The sequence below is a fragment of the Peromyscus eremicus genome, chromosome 4, assembly GCF_949786415.1.
Source record: "Peromyscus eremicus chromosome 4, PerEre_H2_v1, whole genome shotgun sequence".
Lineage (NCBI taxonomy): Eukaryota > Metazoa > Chordata > Mammalia > Rodentia > Cricetidae > Peromyscus > Peromyscus eremicus.
Window position 1 is genome coordinate 104,622,818 of NC_081419.1, and position 16,967 is coordinate 104,639,784.

Here is a 16,967-nt window from a genome sequence, read left to right on the forward strand (position 1 = left end):
CCCCCAAATTAGGTAATTTTGCTATCCCAACACTGTTTTCATTTCCTTCCTTCCTTTCTTTTTCTTTTTTGATTTTTTGAGACAGGGTTTCTCTGTGTAGCTTTGGAGCCTGTCCTGGAACTCACTCTTTAGACCAGGCTGGCCTTGAACTCAGAGATCCACCTGCCTCTGCCTCCCAAGTACTGGGATTAAAGGCGTATACAACCCCAAACCTGAGCTTTGTTTCTTTATTCCTTTTGTCTGTTTGTTTTTAAAGATTTTTCTTTATTAATGTTTTGTCTGCATATATGTATATGTACCACATGTGTGCCTGGTGTTCATGGAGGTCAGAATACATTAGATCTCCAGTGAGTTATGATGGTTATAAGCTGACATGTGGATGCTGGGGACTGAACCCGGGTCCTCTGCAATAATAACAAGTGCTCTTACCTGCTGAGCCATCTCTCTGAACCCATTTGCTTGTTTTTTTGTTTTGTTTTGTTTGGTTTTTGGTTTTTCGAGACAGGGTTTCTCTGTGTAGCTTTGGAGCCTGTCCTGGAACTTGCTCGGTAGACCAGGCTGGCCTCGAACTCACAGAGATCTTCCTTCCTCTGTATCCTGAGTGCTGGGATTAAAGGCATGTGCCACTACCACCCGGCTATGCCCATTTCTTTATTCTTAAAACAATTTTTTTTTTTAGATTTATTTATTTATTATGTATACAGAAGAGGGGGCGAGATCTCATTACAGATGGTTGTGAGCTACCATGTGGTTGCTGGGAATTGAACTCAGGACCTCTGGAAGAGCACTCGGTACTCTTAACCTCTGAGCCATCTCTCCAGCCCTCTTAAAACAAATTTTTAAAATTTTATTCATGTGCATGTCTGAGTATCTGCCATGTGTTCACGGTGTCAGAATCCCTAGAGGTGGAGTTCCAGGTGGTTGTGAGCTGTCATGGTTGTGAGCTGACATGGGTACTGGGAAACAAACTCAGGTCCTCTGGAAGAGCTGTGAATGCTATTAACCACTGAGCTACCTTGCCAGCCTCTTGAGCAGTTTCTTTTTCTTTTAACTTTCTTTTTAATGTATTCTTTGTCTTTCACATCATGCATCTCCATCCCATTCATTTCCCTATCCCTTTGTATCTGCCCTCTGTCCTTGCAATCTCCCCCATAAAATAAAATAAAATTTAAGAGGAAAAAAAGAAAAGAAAAATCCATCTTGTCATGGAAGCTGTAGTGTGACACAGTGAGTCCCACGCTCACAACTTCTGGGCTGGCCCACCCACACCTCTGCCAATGGGGTTGCTGAGTATTGTTTCTTAAATGACTCGTACTTTCTTTCTTTATGTTAGATGACTATTTCTTTTTTTTTTTTTTTTTTTTTTTTTGGTTTTTCGAGACAGGGTTTCTCTGTGTAGCTTTGGAGCCTTTTCTGGAACTCACTTGGTAGCCCAGGCTGGCCTCGAACTCACAGAGATCCGCCTGGCTCTGCCTCCCGAGTGCTGGGATTAAAGGCGTGCGCCACCACCGCCCGGCCTGTTGTTGTTGTTTTGAAGACAGGGTTTCTGAGTAGTCCTGGTTGTCCTGAAACTCACACTGTAAAGCAGGCTGGTCTCAAACTCAAGAGATCTTTGCCTCCCAAGTGCTGTGTGTGATTAAAGGCATGTGCTACCACTGCCTGGCTGATGTTAGAAGGCTATTTATAAGAGCTAACATCAAAACTCTTGGGATGGGGAGATGGCTCAGTGATTTAACTGTGTTTGCTGTGCTTCCAGAGAATCCGAGTTCAGTTCCCTACATCCCATGTTAGACAGTTTATTACCACCTGTAATTCTAGCACCAAGGGATCCAATGCCCTCTCCTGGCTTTCATAGGCAACTGCACTCATGTGCACATACCCACATACAGCCACATTAATTCTTAAAAATTAAAAAAAACAAAACCCTCTCTTATCTAATAAGGCCATCCAATCTGCCTAGCTGATGTGCCCACATTTCTGAACAGCTTTTAGGACAGTGGATTTCTGTTGAAAAAACGGTTGGATCTGCTGAGCCACCTAGCCAAATCACTTCACTCCACCTCTGTTCTAGCTGCCAAACAGCCTTTGAGGCCGAGACCAGACAAAGTGGAAGGCCTACCCTGTACTCCACTGTTGCACTGAGAGAGACTGGCTATGCTCTGGCCAGTGAGCACAGGATGAGGGAAACTCAGACCCACCGCCTTCTCCCTAAGGGGAAGAGTAATACTGGTGTAGACTGGTAAACAATGATGGTTCTTAGGGGACCATGTTTGTGGAGATGAGAGGTTAAACTTGAGTGTGTGAGAGGGAGGTATTAAACTCTCATGGAGAAAGTGAGCAATATTTACCTTTTGCTGCACATACAATTCTTTCCTGTTTATGGGATATGTTAGAGTCCCATCAACACCACAGGATGAACCTTCCAGTTCTGAAGTGTGAGACTTGGGCTTATGTGAAGAGCCACTGGAGGTCTTTTTTAGCTATTTTCTACTGTCTTTAGGATGACTGACTTGGGCATGGGGCTGGCTCTTCTGACCCAGGCCTTATTAGCAAAGCATAGAAGTGTACTGAGAGTATGCAGGCCTCGTCACCCTGCTGGCCTGCTTCAATGGCTTCTGTGGTTCCTGACATCCTGTCACACGGTAATGGAGAAGGGAAAATGAAATGTATTTTAGAGCATCAAAGCCAGGGGTTGAAAAACCACATACCCCATCATAGAAGGAGACAGAATTCACGTGATCCTTGGAAATGATGATACTTCCATGATGACGGTGAGAAAACAGAAGGCCACCAGAGAAAAAATGCACATTCCCTAGAAGAAAAAGAGTGCTGGTCAGAGCTGGGGTGACAGATTCTTGGGCCAGATCTCAGTGTCCTCCTCCTCCTCCTCCTTCTTTTTTTTTTTTTCAGAGCTGAGGACCGAACCCAGGGCCTTGAGCTTAGCTAGGCAAGCGCTCTACCACTGAGCTAAATCCCCAACCCCCCAGTGTCCTTCTTGAAGGTACTAGAGAGATGATGTGACCTTCCTGGAAGGAAAGGAGATATTCTAAAGAGAGACACTAATGCCCCAACTATTGGAACAATGGATCCCAAAGAATTAAAATTTCCCAAGTAATCTCATGCTGGGCAAGAAAAAGTCTGCAGTCCTGACACCAGTCAGAGAAGGAAACTGCCTCCCAGGAAGAGATTTCACACACTCTGAGAACTTATCCAGCAGGCAGGCTAGACCAGAGCTGAGACAATGGTAAACCCATGACAAGTGGGATAGCACTGTGATCAGGACTGTCAATCAAGCACTCTTTTGCCTTCTCTAGTTACCTTCTATTTATCTTCTCTTTTTGTTCTTTGAGGCAGGGTTCCTCTGTGTAGCCCTTGCTGTCCTGGAATTCTATGTAGACCAGGTTGGCCTTGAACTCAGAGATCCAACCTGCCTCTGTCTCCCAGGTGCTGTGATTAAAGGCATGTGCCACAATGTCTGGTTTCTTGTTCACTATTTAAACCTAAACCTTGGGATCGAAATGTAGCTCAATCCTCAGTACCTCATAAAACTGGATGTGGTGTTGGTCCATGCCTATAATCCCAGGGCTCAGAAGGCAAAAGCAGGATGATTAGGGAGTTCAACATCATCTTTGGCTATACAGTAAACAGAGGCCAGCTTGGACCACATAATAAATGTAAAGACAACTAAACTAGTAAGTTTAAAAAACAGTGCGCGCTCTCTCTCTCTCTCTCTCTCTCTCTCTCTCTCTCTCTCTCTCTCTCTCTCTCTCCCTTCCTCCCTCCCTCCCCCCCTCTCTCTAACAAAACCAATGAAACAGAAAACCAAAATACCACCTTGAACAGAACCAGGAACATAGACTTGTGCATCACTGTACTCCATGATTTGACCCTTTTTCTAATGAGACCATATGGGATCCATCTCTATTCTCTGCTTTTTGCTACTACCTGTCTCTTTAATTGGTGTGTTGGGGTGGGTGGCCTAGCCTGGCTTGTGTGGTAGCTTGCTGTGTCCTTGAGAGCAAGGGAAAAGAAAAAAAAAGTGAGGACATTGAATATGAATGAACCTGACCTATTGCTCCTGCAACCCACTCCCTGCTTAGCAAGAGACCTTAAAAGGACAGAGAGGCTGCTATATAGTTTATTCTCTCCCAAAATGCTTATGGGAGACCTTGCTACATTCCCAAGTGGCTGTCCCTTCCTCCACATCTGGGTCATCTTTTTTTTGTTGTTGTTGTTTTCTCTGTGTAGCTTTGCACCTTTCCTGGAACTCACTTGGTGGCCCAGGCTGGCCTTGAACTCACAGAGATCCGCCTGCCTCTGCCTCCGGAGTGCTGGGATTAAAGGCGTGTGCCACCACTGCCCGGTCCTGGGTCATCTTTAAAATATCACCTTTATTGGTTATTTAAACAACCAATAAAATTGTAAGTTCAATTACATAGGAGACTGTAAGAAATATTTAAAAAAAATCAGGCTTTTTATTATACACTGTAAAACCTTTGCTTATGGAAAGGGATTCAAATCTTTTTATCTTTCCCTGGTAAGATCAAATGTTTTAATCCTCCAACTGGGTAAAGTCTTTGTTTAGGGTTAGACAAAGGCCTGCTGCATTTCCAGAACCTAAGTCACTTCAATATCGGACTCCTCCCCCTTTTCTTCATTTCTCTTCCGATGACTCGTTAAAAATTAGCCAATCTCCAGCAGTTAACTCTGCAGCTCACACACAATTGAGCCTGTATGATAATGAGTATTCAGAGACGGGTAATACCTGGGGGGGGGGCGCTCACCAACCTAAGACAGAGCGCCTGTGTGGCCAGGCGTCTCCATGATGGGTAAGGTGATCTGCTGACGTCCCATGCAACCTAAGTCAGAAGCTCATTTTTTAGTAAAAGGGGGACCTGTAGGGCCCTGGCCCCCGTTTTGGGTAACTGTTGCTTTGCTTGCTGACCTTGACCTTGATATGCTCCCTATGCTAATTCCCTGCCTGGTTCCACTCTCCTGAATGCTTAAGGGAAGCTCCTTGTCTGTGTATCCTACATAATGGGGGTTAACAGCTTAGATGCAAGATTGTAAACACCGGGAATCTCCTGTATTTAAGACCTCCTCCCTTTTTCAATAAAAGGCATTCGGCATTAAAAAAAATAAATAAGCCGGGCGGTGGTGGCGCACGCCTTTAATCCCAGCACTCGGGAGGCAGAGCCAAGCAGATCTCTGTGAGTTTGAGGCCAGCCTGGACTACCAAGTGAGCCCCAGGAAAGGCGCAAAGCTACACAGAGAAACCCTGTCTCGAAAAACCAAAAAAAAAAAAAAAAAAAAAAAAAAAAAAAAAAATCCTTTATAAGACTAAAAAAAAAATTAGCCAATCTCAAAAGGCTCTGAGGTTAGTCTTTTGAAACATACCACCTGTGTTAGAATAAAAAGCAAGCAACGTCCTGTCCCAGTGTGTGGCTAGCCTGGTTTGGGCTACTTACTTTGTATGACACCCAGAATATTCTTTTTGCTTCTGGCAGAAACAAAGAAGCAAGCCACAGGAAAGCCCTGTTTCACTGAATTTGTTGCTGGATCCCCACTCCACCCCCTGTAAGACTCTGAATGAGATGGTCAGCATAACTTGGAGCTGTTTTCTGAAGATGTCCTGACTGCTCACTGGGGCTGCAGAGACCAGGCTTTCACCCAACGACTCCAGTAGCAGTAACTGGACACCACTATCGGGTGTACTTATGTAACTGCATGCTGATCCTTCTGCTGGGGGAGGCTCAGATAACCTGCAGAGCCTCAAACGGAGAAAGGAAGCACATAAGAGCTCAAACAGAGAAGCAGCACATACAGTTTCTGCAGAAGGATGAGAAAAAAAGAGTGGCCGTGGCAGCTCAGAAAACGAATGTAATCCCTACGTTCTGGAGCTGTGGTAGGAGGACTGCCAGGCATTTAAGGCTAGCCTGGGCAACATATGAGTACAAAGCTAGCCAGGGCTACATAGAACGCTGTCTCTGAAAAACCGAAAGGAAAAAAAAACAACCCAAAACAACAAGCATACATACTGTCAGCTGATGTGGAGAAGCAACATTCACATTCCCTTACTGGGCATCTTCAGAGGATAGATCTTAAAATAATTTGATATATCTGCTCCATTTGTGAAAAAAAATTTAAAAATCTCCCTCACCTTGTAAAATCTGTATGCAAATCTTTTAATCTCCACCACCTGGTAAAATTTCCTTACACAAAGCTCCCTCCGCATTCCCAGAACTTGATAGAACTTGTCCCCTCCCCCTTTTCTATCATTTCCTTTGTGCTGATTTCTTTTAAATTAGCCTATCTTGAAAGACTGTGAGGCTGGACCCCAGCCAATCAGAAGACACAGTGACCACCTGTGTTAGAATAATAACCAAGTATGCTTCCTGTTAGGTGTCAAACCCTGGACAAGCCTCATCAGTACCTGTGGCCCCTCCCAGTACTCCTCTCCCTCCCAGACCCTAAACCTCTCCCTCCCAGGACTGGACACCCACTTCCCTTCCCCCAGCCTGATCTATAACTCAGCCATTCTGGCTAGCCTGGGCTGCCTCTCTCGGTTGGTGGCTGCTCTCTTGCTTTACCTCTCCTCATGGTCTGGGTTAGTCCACCAGCCATGTTCAGCAGGGGCTCTTCCTCCATCTCCACACTCTAGGAGGAGTCATGGCTTTCTTTAGCTCATTTTTTTCACTCACTTCCTAGCCCAGTTTGGTTCTGTACATCCTTTTTACAAAAGAAATTGCCTTGCCAAGTTGTTTTTGCTTTCTTTGTGTGGTCCTTTATGCTACCCTGAGATTAGTCTCTGTTTCTAATGCATTTGGTGAGCTCATAAATTCTCTTTGTCCAGGTTTGGCAGGAGTTAGCTCAACCCTAAAGAGATCATATTGCTCATCTAAGGCCCAAGAAGACATAATGGGTACAGTTATTTTACAAGACCTAATAGATGCTTTTTTTCCTCTTTTCCTTTCTTTTGTTTTTAGATTTATTTTATTTGATGTGTATGAGTATTTTGCCTTCATGTCTGTATGTGTACCACATGCATGCTAGTGCCCACAGTGGTCAGAAGGGAGGGTCAAATATCCTAGACCTGGGTTACAGATGGTTATAAGCCATCATGTGGGTGGTTATTGCTCTAGTCCCTGGAAACTTTCTTTTTTAATTTTTTCTGTTATTTTTATTTGATGTGTATGAGTGCTTGCCTGTATGTATGTGTGTACACCACATGTGTGCAGTGGCTGTGGAAGCCAGAAGAGGGTGTTGGATGCCCTGGGACTGGAGTTACAGATGACTGTGAGTCATCATGTGGGTGCTGAGAATTGAACTCAAGTCCTCTTTGAGATTTCAGTAGACTAAAGTAGAAGAGACAAATTATTAGATACTGATTTATTGACTTATTTAGTGATTTACTTAAAGCATTACTTGCACTGCTCATTTCCAAGCATGACTTCATTTGTTACCTAGAACAGAGTGACCTAGAGAAATAGCTGAAACAGTGGGTCACTGCCCTTAACAACCTGACCACAAAAGCTTCAAGCTGACACCAGTCAACTAATACATACACCTTAAGAAAAGAAAACAACAACAACAAAAACAAGGATTCCAACTCAGGTAAGGCAAAATTCCTGTCTAATGAATGAAGCTTTAAGTAAGACCTAGACGTCAGGTGTGGTGGCACACACCTTTAATTCCAGCATTCAGGAAGCAGAGGCAGGGGGTTCTCTTGTGAGTTCTAGGTCAGCCTGGTCTAGAGAAGTGAGTACCAGGTCAGCTAGGACTACCTAGTGAGGCTCTGTCTCAACAAAACAAAACAAAACAAAACAAAACGCCTAACCAAACAAAAGAGTCAGATGAAAGCGTAAGGTAAAGAGACAATGATTGGTGACTGAGCTACAGCAACAGCCCCTCATCGTTAGGGCCTTTGGGGGCCACTGTGCCGGGGCCTGCCCAAGTCAATGGTTATAATCATATTCTATACATTCAAGAATCTGGAGGAACTACATTTGCTGGGTATATGAAGGATAATTTTTAAAAGATTCAAAATGAACTTTTAGAGATGAAAAATACAGAAATACATACCAGGAAAGATCAGTGGCATTATGCAAGGCACAAGAAAAGAATGTTAGAGTTCAAACCTCTGGGTTCCACAAACTAGTTCAGGTGGAGAATAGGCGGGCAGTGGTGGCGCACGCCTTTAATCCCAGCACTCGGGAGGCAGAGGCAGTCGGATCTCTGTGAGTTCGAGGCCAACCTAGGCTACAGAGTGAGTTCCAGGAAAGGCACAAAGCTACACAGAGAAACCCTGTCTTGAGGAAAAAAAGAGAGAGAGAGAGAGAGAGAGAGAGAGAGAGAGAGAGAGAGAGAGAGAGAGAGAGAGAGAGAGAGAGAGAGAGAGAATAGCTTTGAAAACAAAGGCCGTGCTGCTGCGAAAGGAGAGAGACCTTTCGAGTGTCTGGGCCTGCAGTGGTCACATCTGTTCTGAAGACACAGACAAATTTCCTGGTCATCACTCTGTGATAAACACAGGCTAACAGCCATTTACATAGTATTTACATGGCACCAAATGATCTAGAGATGATTTCAAGTACAGAAGCTGATTACAGTACAGAAGTTGTATGCAGGTACGATCCACTTTATTTACGGCACTTAAGCTTCTACAGATTTTGATGAAAATAGAGGGTTCCTTTTGGGGGGCGGGGCATGTTTCAAGACAGAGTTTCTCTGTGTAACAGCTCTGGCTGTCCTGGAACTCTCTTTGTAGACCAGGCTGGCCTCAAACTCACAGAGATCTGCCTGCCTCTACCTCCAGAGTGCTGGGATTAAAGGCGTATACCATCACACCTGGCTAGAACACAGAGGGTTCTAGAACCAATACATGAGATGGAAAAATGGACAGACACAGAAACAGGTACTATATGTTGTATGATATGTAGTGTGTGCACCACCACCTCCAGGCTTTCTGTACCTTCACAGTGAGCCTACTCTTCGAAAGTGTTTGCTCTTGGAGACAGTATTCTACTCTCAGGGGAGTACTGGAGATCAAGCTTGGTAGGCCAGACACTAATCCAGCAGAGGAGAAGAACACCTTACCCCCACTACTACCTTGAATTTGCAAACATTTCCAATGAAAGAATAGAGCAATTAAAAAACATCAACAAAACACCAGATATACAAGTACCAATGCCAAAACACAAGAAACAGAAAAACCAAGGCCAAAGGACCCCTCCAAAATTACTAATCCTGGTAATGAAGGAACTGGATGAAACTTCTAAGAATCCAAAAGACTGATTAAAAATATGTTCAAAGAAATCAAAGTGAAAACAAATGAACTCCTGAATAAATTCAAAGAAAACACAAATAAAGCTGAATGAAATAAATAAAATCAATATAGTATAGGAACATGGAACTCAATCAAAAGAAATACTGAAAAGAATCAAATTAAAAATGAAAAATTCACTGGGTGTAGTGGCGCACACCTTTATTCCCAGCACTAGAGAAGCAGAGGCAGGCAGATCTCTGTGAGTTCGAGGCCAGCTTGGCCTACAAAGAAAGTTGCAGGACAGTCAGGGATGTTACACAGAGAAACCCTGTCTCAAAAAACAAAACAAAACAAACAAAAAAGAAAAATTCAGTAATTCAAACAAAAAAAATTCTATGCAAAGTCTTGGCAATAGAGTGAATCAAGAGAATGATGGGAAATCAGGACTTGAAAACAAGATGAAGAGATTGAGATATAAATAAAGACCAATTAATTAGAAAGCATAATCCTCAAGGTGAGGCAGAGACTGTAGGAGCTCTGTGAGTTCAAGGCCAGTGTGGTCTACATTGTGAGTTTCAGGCTGGCCAGGGCTACATAGTGAGACTCTGTCACAAAAAATGAAAACAAACCCAAAATCAACCAACAACCAAACCCCAGGAGAATGAGATCCAGAGAACTAACTCTTCCTTTACAGCCCTTTGTGTACACAAGAGAGGCCGTTTTTGGCATATGGAGCCAAGAAAAGCAGCCTCAAAACAACCCACCACCTGTACTTTGCTTTTGGACTTCCTAGCCTCTAGAGTTGCCTAACAGGATTATTATTTAAGTTGCTCAGTCTAGAATGTATTAGAAATCTAACTTAAGACAATGTGGTATTTTCTCAAGGACAAACTGAATAATGGCACAGAACAGAGGGGCCAAATAAATAGACTTGACTTACAAGAACCACTGGCACTTGCAGATCAGTGGGAAAAGAATCTTTTAGTCAAAGATTGTTGTTGGGACAGGTGCTTATATCTCTATATTTTAAATTGGCCTCTTATCACATACCACTTTCAAAGGTCAATCCAAGCAGAAAAAAAGACTTCAGAGTTAGTGTCAGGTCTAAAGGAAACTCAGAAAGAAATGAGCTACAGGAGGATTTCTTGTGGTTAGATGAAAGCCAGCATTCCTCAGGAACTTATGAAGCTGGTTTCCCTCTACCAAAAGAAGTCATTACCCTTACCTTTGGCAGAAGGGGCAAATGGCTACCTGTGGTGCCTATCAGCATATAAAAGTGCACGCTGGCCTCCAGGCTTCCTCAGCATCACAAGTACATGGTACACATTTCAAAGTCCACAACAGCATCCTAGCCCTTCTCACCTCCTTCCTACCCTAAACTCCCTCCAGCTCCAGGCCTTCCTTCCCAGCTACTCACTGTCCTTATGACCCCGCTGTTCTCATTATGCTTTCTCTCTGCTCTGCTCCTGCTTCTCTCACTGTGTTTTCTCTGTTCTCTGTGCCCTGCTAGTCTCTCTCTCACAGATAGCCCTGGCCATGTCCAGTCTGCTGTCCACGTTCAGTCTACTTCTTTTTCTCTCTGCTTTGGACTTTTCTAGATGCCTCTGGCTGTTCTCTCTCTCTGTCTCTCTCATATCTACAATAAAAACTTTCACTTTAACCACACAATGGAATGGTCATATCCTCAGTTTATAAACTTAGGAGACTTTAACATGAAGTCAGTCTGCCTCTGCCTCCCTCTCCTCTGGAAAAGGGTATGTAGAGGTAGCCCAGGTTGTTCCAGAACTCATAATTGTTTTTCATAGCCTCCAAACTGCTACAATCACAGGGGTGCACAACTATATCTATTTAAAACTTTTTCTGCTTTCAAAAATATTATGAATAGGCCTAGGGGTGTAGCTCAGTGGTAGAGCACTTATATCATATGCAGAACTCTCTGGGCTTAATCCCAATATACAAAACAAAAAAATGCCATAAATAAAAATCAAAGATGGTGGTATAGCTTACCACTTGCCAATCATTAGCAAGGCTCTGGGTTCAATCCCTAGCACTCTCTTTCCTCCCTCCAAAGGGAAAAATGAGTCCAGCTAAAAAGTGTCATTAAAAAAAAAAAAAAGATATAGCCGGGCGGCGGTGGCACATGCCTTTAATCCCAGCACTCGGGAGGCAGAGGCAGGTGGATCTCTGAGTTCGAGGCCATCCTGGTGTACAGAGTGAGATCCAGGACAGGCACTAAAACGACACAGAGAAACCCTGTCTTGAAACAAACAAACAAACAAACAAACAAAAAACCCAAAGACCAAAAAATATATACCACAAGGTTAAAAAAAAATTACCAAATATAATCTGACGACAGATTAGTACTCCAAATCTATAAATAATTCCTAAAAGTAAGCAAGGAATTTCTAAAAGAAACTGAAGACACAAGCACAGCCAATGAGAATGTAGTCAATGCTCACTAACAATCAGAGACATACAAAGGTACTGACAGCACAGCACAACATTCACCCTGAATGCCGGAACTCTGCACCCTACTCATCGAAGCATGCCTTGGTACAAGCTCTCCAAGAACAGTCTAGTCTCTTGGATGAAGGTTGTGTGGGCAACATCCTAATCCCCACATCCTGCTGCTCTATATCAAATTCTGGAGAGATTAGGATTTCTGTAACTAAAAAGAGGCATGTAAGAATTCTAAGAACTGGCCAGTCATGGTGGTTCATACCTTTAATCCTAGCAACAGGGAGGCAGACTCTGTGAGTTCAAGGCCAGCTACCACCACCACTCCCCACCCTGCCACAAAAACTCCCCACTGTACTGCTGCAATAGTAACAAACAAAAGAAACCTATAAACAAAACAAAGGATCATCAAAAATAAAAACGAGGAGCTGGAAAGATGGCTCAGAGGTTAGGAACACTTTCAGAGAACTTGAGTTCAATTTCCAGTACCCACATGTCAGCTCACAACATTGGTAACTCCGGTTCCAGAGAATCTGATACCTTTTTCCAGCCTCGCTGGGCATTAGGCATCCACATGGTGCACAGACATACATGTAGCCAAACATTTATACACATAAAATAAAAATGATAATGCCTTATTTACATATGAAGGAGTACTTGGAGCTATGAAAATCAATGAACTATATGAATACAACTGTGATAGGTGAAAGTTTTAAATCTAAATTGAGTCACTTTATATCAACCCTTCCAAAAGGTAAATAATGTCAAATTATGAAGGAAGGACTTTTACACCTGGCTGCTTGGTAGTGGCTATCACAGAAGAGTGCCAGAACCTGAGCTCCTAGAGTCCACTGCAACCTTAATGAAAAGTCCTTCTAAAAGGATCTACCCAGCAACTGTCTGTTTGACCTTGAACTGACACCAGTTTGTGATTAATCATCAACGCCACAGCTGGCTTCAGAATATCTGATGTAATCTTCCTCATTCCCTTGTCTCAGCCTCCTTGGACACACTAGCAGTCTGCTGTGCCAGCACATCACTCTGACAGCAAGTTCTGCTATTCTCACTGCTGTGCTGTTCCCAGATAACACAATCTGGACAAACTATAGAAGCATAACACCAAACCCAAAAGCAAGCCCCAGGATAGCACACACTGTGTGATTTTATTTGGGTTAAGTTAAAAACAGAACATGTTTAAGGATATGGGTCTATGAGTCTAAAGCAAGTTTTAAGGATTAGGTACTGGGCAGCCTGCCTGGCCAAGGACAGCAGGGCCAGAAGACAAGGGCACATGAAGGACAGAGTGAAGGGAAAGCTGAATAGCAAGCAGCCTCAGGACAGTAAAAGACCCTGGCTAGGGAAGGGAGGAAGTACTGGAGCTGGAAGCAGCTCCTGGGGAGGACGTGCTATTCTCAGTCCTAAGTACTCTGGAGGGAAGTACTCTGGAGGGAAGTCATCTGGCAGAACTGCCGTCTAGATCTGGTGTCCTGCAGATGCTGCTGCCAACTCAGACCACAACCACAGGCGAGTGTTCCCCTTCAACAGGATTTGACCAATCACGCTGAGGAGCTCAAGATAAATACTGTTAGGGATGGAGACACACCAATTTCAAACTCATCCTCTTCCAATTAGAGGCAGATTTTAAGATACTAACAACATTTGAGTATCAGAGCCTTTCATCTTTGCAATTCCCCCCTGCAAAGCCTGAGAAAAGCCCTAGGCATTCTGTGTTATTTTCCTTTAAGAGAACCTCCTCTAGCAGGATAGAAGTATATGCATGCCTATGATCTCCTGAGGCATCTCAAGTAATAGAGTGTGTTGAAGGCCAGTCTGGGAAACTTGGCGGGACCCTGTATCAAAGTAAAAATCAGCAGTACTACAAACCAGGGCACACAGCTTAGTGAAGGGGTTCCTGCCCAGCACTGTAAGGCTTTACGGTCAAGCTCTGTACCACAAAGGGCACCAATCTAAAGCTCTGTTAATCCCTTAATTTTAACATGGTAACACGCTTAATACACAGAGTAGGGAGACTTGTTAACATTTTCTGCTTTTATAGATTGTTCTGCAGCATGAACTGTGTAAACTTAGGTAAATGTGAAATGGAAGTTTTTTAGGGGGAAAGAAGGGCTGAAAGAGGACTTCACTATCCAGCCTTGGCTTGAATTTACTACGTGAACAGGTTAGCCCTGAAATGGTGACCCTCTTACCTCAATTTTCCAAGTGTTGGGAGCACAAGAGTGTGGGATCACAAACATATGCCACCATACCCAGTTTAGGTTTAAGATCTGAAAATGATGTGACCGGGTTGGGGAGTGGCTCAGTGGTAGAGTGTTTGCCTAGATACAGAAGAACTAGAGTTGTGTAGAACATAAACAATGTGACTAATAAGGACCCAGAAATTTCTAGTTGTGCTCTTTATTCTTACCCAGAGACTGGATACATTAAATCTTGTTGGGTAATACAATATAATGCAAAATCAGTTTTCTAATAAGGCTCTTGGCTGAGAAGGTACAAACTAATTTTGGCACATATCCCTATGAATATTAAAAATGGATCAAATATGACATTACACAACACCTCTCTATTACATCTACAGCTTGCTTTTAAAACACTACGCAAGGCCTGGAGATGTAGTTCAGCTGGAAGATTGGTTGTCTAGCATACATGAAACCTTTGGGTCACAGCATGGTGGCACATACCTACTACATCCCAGCTCTTGGGAAATAAATGTAAGAGAGGCAGCAGTTCAATCATTCTTGGCTATATAGCAAGTATGAGGCCAGTCTGGGCTAAGTAAGACACTGTTTCAAAAAACCCAGCAGAGCAGAAGTAGGTGGATGTCTGTGAATTTGAAGCCAGCCTGGGCTACACAGTGAGTTCCAGATGAGCCAAGAATACATAATGAGTCCCTGTCCCCCAAAACAAAACAAAACAAAACAAAAAAACAAGATGACCCAGGGCTTGGGAAGTAGTTGAGTGATATAAAGCTTGCCTAGTATTCATAGGGCTTTGGGTTCAACCCCACCCCACCCCCCAATCAAAACAACATGCTATACAATGTGAGTGTAGTAGCACACATCTGTATCATCAACATGTGGGAGGCAAAGGTAGGAAGACCTCTAGTTTGAGACCACCCTGGGAGACAGGAGACCCTCTTTCAAACCCAAACAACCCCCAATACTCCCTAGACATGATCTGCTCCAAGGTTAGCACTATAGTCACGTGACATGACTTCCACAATGCCCCTGACTCCCAGGGCTTCAGCAACAGGACCCTGAGGAGCAGAAATGAAGGGCACAGCACAACTCCCCAGCATTCACGGGCTGAAACCAGAGCTCCGTGGGCTTTGTCTTCTGTGTGAATGGGAATGATGAACCAATGATCTAAGAACAGGGAGAGGAATTTGCCACCAGCTAAAATATTTTCACTAAGAACAAACCATCCAGAAAGAGGATTTGCTTTGTAGAGCTGAGGAATTTGTGAGGTCAAAGTTCAAACTCCACAGAAACGTTATCTGTATCCAACAGCAAAGAACAGGACACACAAGAAAATGTTATCTGTGGGGCTGGGGTCACAGCTCACTAGCATAGCATTTGCCTAGCATGCATGAGGCCCTGGGTCAGATCCCCAGCAAATCTGTCTATCTCCCACACACACCCCCACACCCCCCTCCGCCAGAGAGAGAGAGAGAGAGGCAGACAGGCAGACAGAACACACACACACACACACACACACACACACACACACACACACACACACACTCTTATTCTGAGGAAACCAAAAAGGAGCAGGGAAATGAATTCCATGAAATCCACTTAAGACCAGTATGTTTTTAAGAATTTTTCCATCAGCAAAAACACAGCCCACACTGAAAGGACAGACTATGAAAATGAAAGAAGGATGCTGAACTCCCAGAATTCCACTGGCATGAAGCAGGTGCATGAAATGATGAAGCTACAAAGTAAGGTCTGCCTTCTGTGGAAAATGGAAGGCTGAGAGACTGTGGCCCAGAGTGAAATGAAGAGCTCTGAAGGCTGGGATGGCAAGATGGCTCAGTGGTAAAGGCGGTTGCTGCCAAGTCTGATAATTTGAATGTAATCTCCAGAACCTATGTGGTGGATGGAGAGAACTGACCCCCCTAAGGTGTCCTCTGACCAGCAATGAACGCTGTGGCATGTGCACAGTCATGCACACACACACAACAAATGTTCAAAGCCAGAGAGTCCTGAGAGCCAAGGGGGCAGAGTTGAGACACATGGGGAATTATTTCTAGGTCCTCAGTCCTAAGGAAGGAACCACAGAGGTGTGGGGAAAAGAGCCTAGAAGGAAAAACTAACAGCTCAGAGGGCAGAGCTGAGAACCACAAGGAACAATCCTCAGGTCTTGACAATAATCAAAGACCTAGAATTTGACCACCTGACTAGACACCCCACACCCGTGTAGTGGGTTCTAAACCAAGGCAGCTGAACTCAGAGCATGCTGGGCAAGCACTACATCACTGAGCGACATCCCAAGAATTATTTTATTTTATGTATATGGAGTTTTGTCTGTCTGTACGTCAGTGCACCATATGTTTGCCGTGAGTACCCTTGGAGGCCAGAAGAGGGCATGAGACCCTTGGGAACTGGAATTACAGACAGTTGGGAGCTACTACGTGGGTGCCGGAAATTGAACCCAGGTTCTCTGGAAGAGTGGCCACCAAGCCATCTCTCTTGCCCTTACTTTTATTGAGACAGAGTTTCACTAAGTTGCTCAGGGGCTGGTCATGAACTTGAGACCCTCTTGCCTCACTCTCCTAAGGCTGAGATTAAAGGCCTGGACCACTAGACTCGGCTTGCTTGCCCAGCTAGACTTTAAAGCTGCTTCAGGTTGGTGACCTCTTTTCCCTTATCAACCCTCCCTCCTTTGAACCTGAAGTTGTAGGTTATCCCAGACTAGTTCTGTCTTGTCCATTGGGAGAGCAAGGAACAAGTAGTTCTTTAGTTTCACAAATCCACAAAGAAAAAACTGCATTTCAGACCTGTACTTGACTACCGTCTTGATCCTTATCTATATAAGGTTCAGGTGTGTCTAGCCTGTTCCCATTGTAACACAACTGCTACTGGCAGAGGCCATACTTGAGAACCTTATAATCAAGTCCCTGGAGCCCATGAAATGTGCAAAAAGAAAAGTCTCAATGTTTGCACTAACTTCATGAGTCTGTGTTGGGCTATGTTCACAGCTCTCCTGTGTCACATGATGCCCCATG

The 16,967-nt window shown here is 44.0% G+C and overlaps 1 protein-coding gene across 4 annotated transcripts in view; it reads right to left on the reverse strand.

The window, feature by feature from the left end:
• Dnaaf9 (dynein axonemal assembly factor 9) overlaps nucleotides 1-16,967 on the reverse strand; it is a 137,401-nt gene that overhangs the window by 44,050 nt on the left and 76,384 nt on the right. For all 4 annotated transcript variants that reach the window (XM_059261443.1, XM_059261441.1, XM_059261440.1 and 1 more), the window contains exon 21: nucleotides 2,709-2,812. In XM_059261443.1, coding sequence (XP_059117426.1) covers nucleotides 2,709-2,812 — 104 coding nt within the window. The remainder of the gene's footprint in view (nucleotides 1-2,708; nucleotides 2,813-16,967) is intronic.